This window comes from Poecilia reticulata, linkage group LG5 (genome assembly GCF_000633615.1).
Source record: "Poecilia reticulata strain Guanapo linkage group LG5, Guppy_female_1.0+MT, whole genome shotgun sequence".
NCBI lineage: Eukaryota > Metazoa > Chordata > Actinopteri > Cyprinodontiformes > Poeciliidae > Poecilia > Poecilia reticulata.
In genome coordinates, this window is record NC_024335.1 from 31,228,826 (window position 1) to 31,240,184 (window position 11,359).

Consider the following 11,359-nt stretch of genomic DNA (forward strand, 5'->3'; position numbering starts at 1 on the left):
GAGTGAGCGACGCTCCTTCACCCTGACGACGTTCCTTCCCTCGGGGGGAGGGGGGGGCGCCGATCTATGTTTTCGCATCCACCTGAATAATGTGTAGTTGCGCCACTGCTGCCACCTCCTGTTTTGGAGGGTAACTGCTTGACGTTCTGCTCATGAGCGACTCACCTGAATTAACCAATCACTTCACAGAGATGGCCGCAGAGGTGGCCAATGGTTGCCCTGGCCACACCCTGGCTCCGCTCCTACTGAGGACTCACATATATTGACTTGTTAGTCTCAAGACCAACTTTTGGAACCCTTACCCTGAAAGTAAGGGGGTACGGCAGGGTACTCCGAACCCCTAAAAGATTTAGTGGGGGTACGCAGTACCTGCAAGAGAGAGGAGCGGCTGTCTGCTGTAAAAAATGAATGGGTTCACTGTGCAGCTGTGAGAGCACCCACTAATCAGCCGTGACTGATTAGTTTTTCAAAAACAATCTAAAACACGACTTAATCAGTTAATAAATCGCTTTTTCCCCATTTCATATTGTTTCTGAACTGTTCGTGCTTTGCTAGAGCAGCGGTGCAATGCATCGATCGCGGAAGGTTTTGAGTCGATCTCGGCATCAGGTGACAAACTGGACGCCGCCAGGAGGCTGAGAGCAGCACGTCCTCCTCTGACTGGCTTAACGTTTAAGCCAGAACAAAATAAAAAAATTAAAAAAATAAAACGTGTTCAAATTAATGACCCAACAACAATAATAATCTCTATGATTATTGTTTCAACGAGGTGTTGCGCAATTCTGTGCGTTTCGGTTCCATTACCAAAATAACGAGCAGAGCAGGAGCTTAAAATGAACTAATCAACCACCGCTGTGTTCAGGGAGGCTTATTAATGATCGCAAAATAAATATCAAGCCTGCAAACCTGATGTCGTGATGGACTGAATGTTTTGTTTTTAATCTCTGGTCGGCTTGTGGAGCGCAGGCGGTTGCCACGGCAACGGGTGTGCTTAAATGACAGGGAGAGAGAGAATAAAAATGTGCAAGTGGTTTCGAGTTGATCACCTGTTCGGGTTGTTTTAACTGTTTAACTTTGCTGTGGTGCATCACAGCCGCTGTAGTTTCTGAACGTTCAATAAACGACAAACTTGGACTAATTACCTCGTTCTTTGTGAATATACGTCATTTACAACAAACATCAAACACGGTAAATATGTTTCATTAGGTATTTAAACAAATGGCTTCTACCGCGATAATTATGTGAAATTAAATTAATTGTCTAATATAAAAAATAGTTTGGTGCTGTCAGGCTCAGAGTCTGAGAGGCTTTTCCTTTATCAAACACATTTTTTGCTTCTTATTTAGTGGAAATATTGATGTTGACGAGACTTTCTCCAAAATGATAACCTTTTTCAACCTTTATAGCTCCACTGTTGAAAATGAGAAGCTAATACTCACAAATGACAGTGAAATAAAATCCAGTCCAACATCTGGTTTGAGGTGATTCCTCTGGAACCTGTTGGAAGAAAAATATCCCAACTTCAGAAGATGAGCTTTTAACTTATCAGAGCTCTGTGGTTCCTCCTATCAGTATGAGAGTCAGGATGAGGAGGCGCCATGTTAGGAAGAGAAGTGGAAGCTGCAGGATCTTCAGAACAAACAGGTCATGATAATAGGCTACTGATTATCCATCTGTCTGGACACAGGATCAATATATAACCAGTTTAAAAGCTAAAATGAACTGTTATAAACCAGACATGGAAACCTGGGATGACTCCATGCCATGATGTTCAGAATTTAGGTCTCATGGCATCTCAAGGTGTCAACATTGCAGCCAGTGGGTTGAAGGAGGAAATACAGCTTTATTTTGTAGCAATTCAAGAGCTACCCAGCTTTTATCGCTTCTCAAAAAAAATTAATCATATCTATAATTGTTTTTTTGTTATAGTACCCCCAAGAATCATATGAAATAAAAAAACGTCATACTCTTGTAAATATGTGGTTTTTATTGGTGTAAATTATTTATTGGTAGCGTATAGATTATATTAGTTTCAAATAACAAGACAACAGCGACAACATTCAGATACAATCACATTGCTGTAATGTTAACAGACAATATTAAGTTAAAATCTTCATAAATTAGGTGAAACATTCATAGCCTCTTTGCAGCCGACATCCTCTGCCTCTGTGCTTCGTCCGCCTTCCACTAAAAATGGCCGACAGTTTGACTCGTCTCTGAGCGGTGTAGTGCCTCTGCCTCGCTTCTGTTCCTGGACCAATCCTCAGAGACGGCGTTTGGGCGTGCAGAGGACCTCCTTCAGGGGTTTGCTCAAGCTTGCAGCAGCCCCAGAGCAGTAATTTCCTACACTCTTTTTGTTGGACTTCATTTTTTTTGTTTGTTTTTTTTTCCCCCAAACTGACCACACAGGCTTCCCTTCACGTGTCCCAGCTGTGATCTTTGCACTCTGTTAACTGGAGGTAGGAGCTGATGGCCTCCCTCAGCCCGTCGCTCACCAGGGAGTTGTCCGACTCGGTTCTCTTCCTTCCGAGAATCACGGACCTATTTCAACGGAACACAATGGAAAAAACGGTTTAGGGGTTTGAAACGCTTTGGTTTTTGCTTGACAAGAAAAAAAAAATGTTGCAAAGCAATTATCACAAATAGAAGTAGAACTCCACAGAGTCACACATCTGAACCCAGCGTAGGAAACTTTCTTCAGACCGAACATGGCAGTGAAGCGCACAAATAGCAACCAGTCAAGACAACCGCAGCCTAATCTGCCCCGCTGATCATGTTTTCAAACTCCTCTGCATCGGTTCGCTTAGCTCTAACTCACGCAGTACTGCAGGACTATAATAGCTCTGTTTTTTCATTATAGTTTAGTTTTATTTCATTGTGACTTTTTGTTTGTCTAATTTAGTTAGATTTAGTGTGTGTTTTCTGGTCTTTACTGGATAAATATTGCCTAGTTTTAGATTAGTTTTTAATTAGTCATAGTTTTAGATTTAGTTTTTTCATACTTTGGTTAATTTTTAGATGCTGAATTCAAAAAGGTTTAAATATTATTGTATTTTGATTATGTATAAATCGATTGGGTAATACGATACCATTTTTTTTAAAAATTATTCAATTATTGCTGAACAACCAACTGTCTGAATTTGCCACCAGCTGATGCAAACTGTGTGTGTGTGGAAAAAAAATTCTCACCTGTTCAAAAGGCTAAGAAATAGATTCATAAATACAAAAACGAAGAATATTATACTTATAATTTCAGTATGTTTTAGTTTTATAAATGCACAACGTAGGTCCAGTTTTAGTTTTCTTTACTTTGGTGGTTTTAATGACTTTGGACTGAACCAATGCATTCTGAGGCAATGCCAGCAAAAACAGCCATCAGTCGGTCCTCTCACCTGCTAATTTCCCTCCAGTTGATGGTCGGCCTCCGGACGGTGGTGGGAACTGGTCTGGGCTCATCCAACCCTTGGATGAAGCAAGGGACAGTCAGTCGACAGCACAGCCCATCTGGAAGTTCTGTGGAAGGAAGAACGGCGCCGATGTCAGTCAAATACATTTTGCTGCGATGATGTGAGAAGACAGGACTAGGATCTCAGCACAAACCTGAATAGTGTTGCACCAGGTAATGGAGGGAGGGGAATGTGAGACCTGGAGAAATGTAGACCCACGAGTTTTCCAGCTGGGAGATGCGGTAGTGCTTCACGGGGTTCAGGTCTGAGGAGCCGGTCCTCCGCAGGATGGAGAGGGAATAGCTGTCTAAATGCAGAAAACACACACAGACGCAGCTGTTAAAATACACAGGTTTGAACTTTTGTACCGTTTTTCATGGAGTTGAAATCCCTTTGTTGCACTTTTTAAGTAAATTATCAAACACATGACTGAGTTCAGTGATAGAAAAAAATTGACAAATATTTAGATTCTGCCCCCAGAAGAACGTGTTATAATCCCAGCAGGGCTGGTCAAACGTTGAATGGAGTCCTGGGCAGAATTTTGGTTTGGGGCCCACTTCCTGTTAACCTGTTTATGCATCAGCCACCATAATAATGTCTCTTTTACATTGTCCACGCTCAATCGTTTCACATTCCGCTTTCATCATATCTTAGGAATCGTTCTGATTCTTTTCTTAAATAGGGTTCTGTTAAAAAGTAATTCCCTTAATTGAAGTTTCTAATCAGCACTTGGCTGGCAGCAAACATTTCATAAAGGTTTGCTGCCATGATAAGAATATGGAATATACTGTATAAAATGTAAAGATGCTAATTCTAAAAAACAAAAAAAGTTTGTTGTATTCAGTCCCTAAGTTGCTAATCTGGCTGCATTAGCGCTACTCCTATATGAGCTAAGCCGTTATATTTTCCCTGTCTTCAACAAAAAAAGCAAATATTTCAGTTATTTCATGTATATGTCAGCAGTTTATAAACTGTCGAGTTATTTCTTTAAGCAACATGCTAGATTTATGCTGCTGGGACAGAAGTTGTGTAGTTTCAACTAGACGTTGTGGTTCAGTTTGTCGGAACAGAGAAACACCAGAAAGAGTTGCTTCTTTACAGCCTGATGACAACCTGATGAGTCTACACTGAAACTCTTCCACAGGATGAAATGAGAAATGAACAGATAGTAAAATGATGTGGTATGATTATGTTAATGTCAGTGGGTAGTGACCAGCTGACATACGAGAACCAGTTTAACTGAAAGTAACATTAATTACCTTTCAGCTTCTAAGCGGTTAATGCAAGCTAGTGCTAGCTGTGTTCAATATCCACATTTTTACCAAATAGTCATAAAGTTAATGTAGCTAGCTAAAAGGCTAAAGTTGTTTCTACTTTCAAGTTTTCTCACAAACGTGGGTCAACATAAGGATCTGAGAATTTTAAACATTTCCATTTTTGAGAGTTAATTGTATGATCTAAATTCAACTTTCTCAATAAGTAAACGCAAATTTAAACCAAAAAAAAAAAAATCCGACACAGTACTCCATTTTGCATAAAGGCCACTCTATGGCAGGCTGAACATTATTTAATGTAACTCATATTCAGTGTACTGGGTCAAACCTGCATGTTAAACCAACTCAGGTCTGAATCTATTTGTCTCAGCGTCCAGCTAGCAAAAATAACCGTAACAGAGCTGTTTTTAACCTCAAACCTTTTAAAGTTGTACTTTCAAATGAAATACATTGCAGCAGAGGCTATCACATTGAATTAAATGTGTTTATTATACAGTTTACTATTTAAAAAACAACAAAAAAAAAGCTCTAACCTCTGTTTGTCTCTGATTCACGGATCAAAAAGGCTCCAGTCTGGTTGCTGGGATGTCTAAGGAGTTCCTCTGCTTTACACCTGCTGATCCCCGTGTACAGCCACCTGTCACAAAAAAACAAAAGTGTTACCCACATATTCAACAAGATGTGACTACATTGCAACATTTGATAAATGTTTTCAGGTCTGGAAAATCCACTGGAACACCATGACAGAAGATTGACCCCCCACCCTTCCCTCCCCAGGAGGAGGAGGAGGAGTGAAACTTTTGGAGCTGTTTGTGTCATCAGAGAGAGCAAACATCTTGTTCCAAACGTCCGCCTCCACCGAGGCGCAGTTCACCTACACAGAACCTCCTCTCACGGAACTCCCCTCTTCTCTTTTCTCTGTTCTCTCTGCTTTCTCACACGTACGGCTATGAAATCTTAACGTCACTCACTTGTCTGTCACCTTCGCCGTGTAGTTGGTGGGCACGTAGCTCTCGCGCCCGGTGGTCGTGGATCTCACCATCACGAAATCACCGTCGCTGTGACGTTAGGGAACAGACGTCCGTCACTAATCTGCCTTCAAGTCCAGATCGGATGATGTTTGGAGTTACACTTACTCTGAGACTACGGTCAGCCTTTCCCCCATGTGCATGGTCAGTTCTGTGCACTCAAACGATGGGTAGTCGTACAAAGAGACGATCACACTTTCCTGTTGTCCTGCAAGAGATGAGATACAGGCATCGTTAATGTTTTGCTTCACTTACTACATTTTTTTTTTTTTTTGTCCTGAGTGTTTTTGGGAGTGGAGCTTACTTGGCGTCGCAGATCCAGGCTGATTTTCGAGGACTGTCTGGTTGCACTGACATCTGGTGTAGCAGGTGCCCATGCTCTACCTGGTTTGGGAATTCATGAGAACAAGTAGAAGAAGAGGAAGAAGAACAAGTAGAAGAAGAAGTGGAGAACTTAGTGAGACATTCTAGGAAACATGGAGAATTCATTTTCCTCATCCTACTGATTATTGCTATGACTGTGCAGCAAATCGTGGCCACCTATAGGGACTCTACATTTATTGTAAGCAGGCAACAAACACGAGGTGACACAGGAAAGCGCCCGACCACAACAAGAAGCCCTGTGATATCCTGTGTTAAATTTCCATGCAGCATGTAAGCGAGGGAACGAGCGAGGCTTTGATGCTTCTCGGAGGCTAGAAAAGAGGGAGATTTTCCTCTTATGACACGAAGTGCAAAATGCATTGAAGACAACGCACTTACTGTTCATCTATTTTTCATGAGAGGAGAATTCAATAATACATGCAATCAAAAAAAAAAAAAAGGTAAAAGTGCCCAGTTAAATATAACTTACCCAGTTTGTTTCTTGCTCCAGTAATGTATCAAGATGACGCAGTGATATCCAAAGACAATGCTTGCAGCTAAATCCTTATCTTCTGTAAGAAAATCCTTTAAAGATTGAGTGACGCTGAGCTCTGCCTCTTCTTCTTCTGCTGCTGCTGTGTTTTTGCAGCTGTTTCTAACGTGGGCTGACTGAAGAGAGAGGAGGTCTCCCGCCTCGTCTTTATGTAACGACGCCCAGCTTCAGCTTCAGCTTCCTGTGACGTTCGACGCTCGAACATCTGACTCAGAGCGCCCTGCAGCGATGCTCGCTAATCCAGTGCAGATCTCTGAAACGCACCGCATGTCTATGGAATGAGCGTTCCTGCCTGCGTAAGTGGCCTTTGCACTTGCAGTGCTGTTGTGGTTTGATCTGGTGGCATAATTTCAAGGAGAAAAAAAAAAAAAAAAAAAAATCATTTGCAGTCGTTGGAATCGAAATGCGGCGGCCAGATAACATGATTCTCCGTCGGCCCACTGAAACCCAGCTGCTGATTAAGCGAGAAGAGCCTACGGGTCCATGAAGTGATCATTTCTCATCAGTCTAAAGTGCAACACAAACCTGAGGTTATAGAAGCTTTAACTATGGAATTCAGATCAATTGATTAGTGGAATGGTAAAGAATATTAACTTGTCATAAATATATATGATATATTTATAATTTTTCATATATTTTTTTTACAATATATTTATGTATACTTTTCATATACATTATATATATATATATATAATGTATAATAATGTATAATGTATAATATATTTATATATTATTTGCTTCAATCATAGTTTTATCGTTAACTGCCTTATCGACATGTATTTTGAGAAAATGTGAAAAAATAAAACATTCACATACATTCAAAAAAAGTAACAACTACTTTGCAACACTAAATCCATTTTTATTATTGTTATTTGAAAGCAATATTACCTGCAGTTAATGCCTTTTTTGTTTTTATTGGGTATAAATCTAGATTAGATGTGAGTTAACAGTTTGTCTGTGAAGGAGATTAAAGCAGCATTTCACTGTCTTTAAGAGACATAATTTATACATAAACAGATTCAATCCAGTCTTGTAAATTAATGTGTAAATAATATTTTAATCAACCATTAAGCTAGGGTTAATTACTAATGATCAAACTATTAGCTACAGAATAGATGGTAGGAGGCTGTGCGCCACCTCTGAGGCTTCTGAAGAAACTGTTCTGAGATTGGATCATGTAAATTATTTCCATTAAGACCATTTGTGAAATAGAAAAGTAAAGTGGTGTAAAAACTCACCTGAACCTCTGATTTTTTTTTTTCTGACATCTCTCAGGGATACAGTTATCTATTTGGGGAAATTATATTGAAATATTGACGCAACATATAAAAACATTGGCAAGAAATCCACAGCATTGGCACAATAATTAATAAAAACTTTTAGAAAGGTTCTGGAGGCTTTTATTCAGCACTAATGAGAAATGAAGTGAGGAAGTCATGTAGTAAGGGACCTAAATCCCACCCTGGATGGTTATGTGGAGGGATGATATTTGCTCTAATGCTACACCATGAGATGCTTGTGAAGCGAGGCGGCCTACAAACCTGACTCAGTTACACCTGTCCTCCATATTACTACATGTTAAACAAAAACGCAGGCAAAGTGGAAAGGTTACTGAAAAATTGATTAGAAATTCAATGTGGGTGTTGTTTCTATTTGTGCATTTTAAAGGCAAGGAAAAATATTACGATAACATTTTGTTGTTGCCGGAAAAGGCATCTTCTCTGGTACTGGTGGCGTGATAAAATCTAGAGGTTTGGAATCGAACCAAAACGACAGCAGTGAACGGAAGAAATAGAAGAACAGATCAGACTGGAGTTGAATCACCAGAACAGCCCGTTAGCACATATGGAAAGTTATCACCATTAAAAATCTTCCATAGCAGCGCGACATTTATGAAACGGGTCAGATTTTCTAATGGCGGAGCTTTCTATACCTCCGCCTCGCTGTGTTTGATGTCAGATTCAAGTGCGATGCAACTGAAGCAGAATTGAATTCAGGCCAGCTCCGCAAACCGTTTTATGAAGGTTTCACCTGTACATGTCTGACTTAAAAAAAAAAAAAAAAACATATGAAAGACCATAATGAATAAAATTTAACACAAGATATGTGCAAATGTAAGAGGACAAAACAGACATTTCTGGGGTATTTTTGTGGCTCGTGGAAGCAGCTTTGTGCTTCACCAGCCGTTTGCTAGCTGCTAACGGTCGATTTGTTTGCTTGCTAACCACATAGCGATCCAGTATTAGCAGCTACATATCAGTAGCCTTAATCATATACATGAATATTAAGTGTTTTTGTTTGTGGCTTTAACCACCTTGAGTCATAGACCGGATAGCTTAAGTTAAGAACATCTTGCCTGATGGAAAAGGCAACAATCCTGCGAGAAAAAAAAAAACTACATAGCATACGAAATTAAATAGTTCTGACACAACAAAATTTAAGACCTGATTAGCGCATTTAATGCCAAATTACATTTTTAATCAATTTAATACACATTAAGACGTGGGATGCGTGTACACCCTGGCAAACTGTGGCTTCAGTAGGTCCCCAAAAAGATCAATCTTTAACAGCGTTACTTTATGACGCAGTGTTTTCTAGCGCTTGCATAACGTTCAAAGAGAAACTAGAACATTCCTCTACATAGATACTTTGTTTTTGTTCCACTCTGCACCTCTGAAGTCGTTGTCTTTTGTAAAGCAGCTGATCATTGTATTTTTTTTTGTCGCTGCGTGCTAAAAATAGACGGCCTCATCTGTGACAGCAGCAGTTATCACTCAGAAAGGAAATAAGAACATGTGCGGTTGGAAACAATCTCACCACCGTCACCTCGCTTTTCCACTAACAGAACAGGAAAAGTACTAGAACTTACTGTCTTTCTCCTGCCAGCTGAATGAAGAAGCTCCTCTTACACTTTATTGGGAGAAAGATACAAAAAATAAAAATAAAAATAAAGAGGCAAACTCGCGCGGCAAACAGAAAAACACCAGACACGTTCTCGTCTCGTAGCTTTTTATTCAGTAGTAATGGAAATGAGCTGAACCAGCGGACAGTGAGAAACCGTTCTTGGCCCCTATACGTGACAGGACTGCTACACTTTTCACACCTGAACCTGTTTATTAAGCGTCAGTGAAAAATCCATTCAGCCTGGACACAAACATCAACACAGCACGTAAAGAATTAAAAGAAAAAAAAAAGAAAAAGACGGAGGCGTTGAGTTTGATCACAAGGAGAAATCTAAGCTAAACGGTGACATTTTCTAGAATCTCACTTGTGCTACGTTGCAGTGCTACCTCTGCCTCACTGTCTGCCGTCAAAATGCAACTCCTCTGCTGTTAGGTTTATGTGATGTAAAATGACGAGACCTAGATGCATTCTTACAACTTTATTCCCCTCATCTTTAATGTATCAATTCAAAAGCAATGATTTGGTGAGATGGAAGGAAGTGAAAAATCGTTTACTTGATTAAGTGAAGGTTTTTGGTCAAACATGGCTGACACTTCGAACCGATTCACCAATAATACATTCTTAGAGCATGGAGAACACAAGCTGTTATTACTTTTGGCCTCTCAGCAATCCTCCTCCACCCACTTTCGTCACCATGGTATACAAATGGTGCACTGCAAGCTCTTGTACCCTTCTCCTGACTGCTACCTTTAAACAACAAGATTCCTTTGATGCTTTTTAACCTGGTTTCTAAGGTTAGATTAACGAAATGTCTGGTTTGTTTTTCAGTTCGCCCACTTTTCTCGCAGAAAAGTTCATGCACTTCCACAGTATTTTCAGTTTTCCAGCTCCACACTTTGAAGATGAAAACAATATAAAAACCATTTCAATTCGCCACTCTCTGCTGTAATTTATTACAGTTATTAATAATAGCTTGTGATGGTATTCTATATTCTACAGCAGAGACAAAGTAAGCTGAAGTGTAGCAAAATTTTATGTTTTAAAATGTCTCCCTCATACATCTGACTGGGTTAAGTTGCAAAAAAAATCTCTAAAAGAAAATAAAAATCTTGCTAAGTTTTATGGAATTTACTAAATTGAAATAATGTTGCTAATTTTAACATAAAACAAGAATTAATTTCAGAAAGTAAGAAAATAAAGTGTGTCATTTTGTTATGTTTAAACATCCAGTTTCAACTTTAAACGATGCTTTCCAATTTCAGGCTTTTAATCAAACGCTGTAGATTGCACTTTATTTCAAAACGGTGACGTTTTAATATCAAGCGCTTTAGATGACATGAAAACACATAAATGAAACTCGAGCCTTTTTTGAGCACACCTGCTTTCAGTTTTATCGCACCACATAAAAACATCACATCCAGGAAGGACCTTTAAAGTGATTCATCCTGATCTCATTTTTCACATCCCAAACCTGCGGACCGACAAGAATCTGTGCATGTTTTGATCCCTCGCTTTCTTCTGCGACTCATCTGCATTGCAGCAGGTTTAAAAAGAGAAACAATTTGTTTAAAATCCATGTGAGAACTTTAAAAAAAAAAAAACTAAAAGAAGAAGCTCTTGCGAACACAGAGGATTTCTACAATAATGTCTGAAGAGGTTTAAAAACAAAAACAAAAAAAATAAATAAATACAAGGTTAGACAGCTGACTCAAACATTTAAATATACAACATCTGAATGTTCTCATGGTTTATGTTAGTATGTTCACTTTGACAGTATGTATATATATATAT

At 39.4% G+C, this 11,359-nt stretch overlaps 1 protein-coding gene across 3 annotated transcripts; it reads right to left on the reverse strand.

Annotated features, from left to right (window-relative positions):
• Positions 1-1,967: 1,967 nt before the first annotated feature.
• Positions 1,968-11,353, reverse strand: sla2a (Src like adaptor 2a). 3 transcript variants are annotated; one of them, XM_008410542.1, is made up of 10 exons: positions 9,534-11,353; positions 7,903-7,951; positions 6,602-7,000; positions 6,053-6,132; positions 5,857-5,956; positions 5,692-5,778; positions 5,254-5,357; positions 3,601-3,753; positions 3,393-3,513; positions 1,968-2,541 (listed from the first exon to the last, which is right to left on the reverse strand). In XM_008410542.1, exons 4-10 carry the CDS (start codon positions 6,123-6,125, stop codon positions 2,418-2,420), a joined length of 762 nt encoding a protein of 253 aa, XP_008408764.1. In that variant the 5' UTR covers positions 6,126-6,132; positions 6,602-7,000; positions 7,903-7,951; positions 9,534-11,353; the 3' UTR covers positions 1,968-2,417. The 3 variants fall into 3 exon arrangements, with proteins under 3 accessions (XP_008408764.1, XP_008408765.1, XP_017160405.1); XM_008410543.1 differs by lacking the exon at positions 7,903-7,951; XM_017304916.1 differs by having other exon boundaries at positions 7,903-11,353.
• Positions 11,354-11,359: the final 6 nt, after the last annotated feature.

Coding starts and splice junctions, on each gene's coding strand:
- sla2a (XM_008410543.1), bottom strand. CDS start 6,125: ATGGGCACCTGCTACACCAGATGTCAGTGCAACCAGACAGTCCTCGAA. Junction 3,754..5,253: donor TGAATCAGAGACAAACAGAG/GTTAGAGCTTTT, acceptor TTCTGCATTTAG/ACAGCTATTCCCTCTCCATC. Junction 2,542..3,392: donor AACTGGAGGGAAATTAGCAG/GTGAGAGGACCG, acceptor CCGTTGAAATAG/GTCCGTGATTCTCGGAAGGA.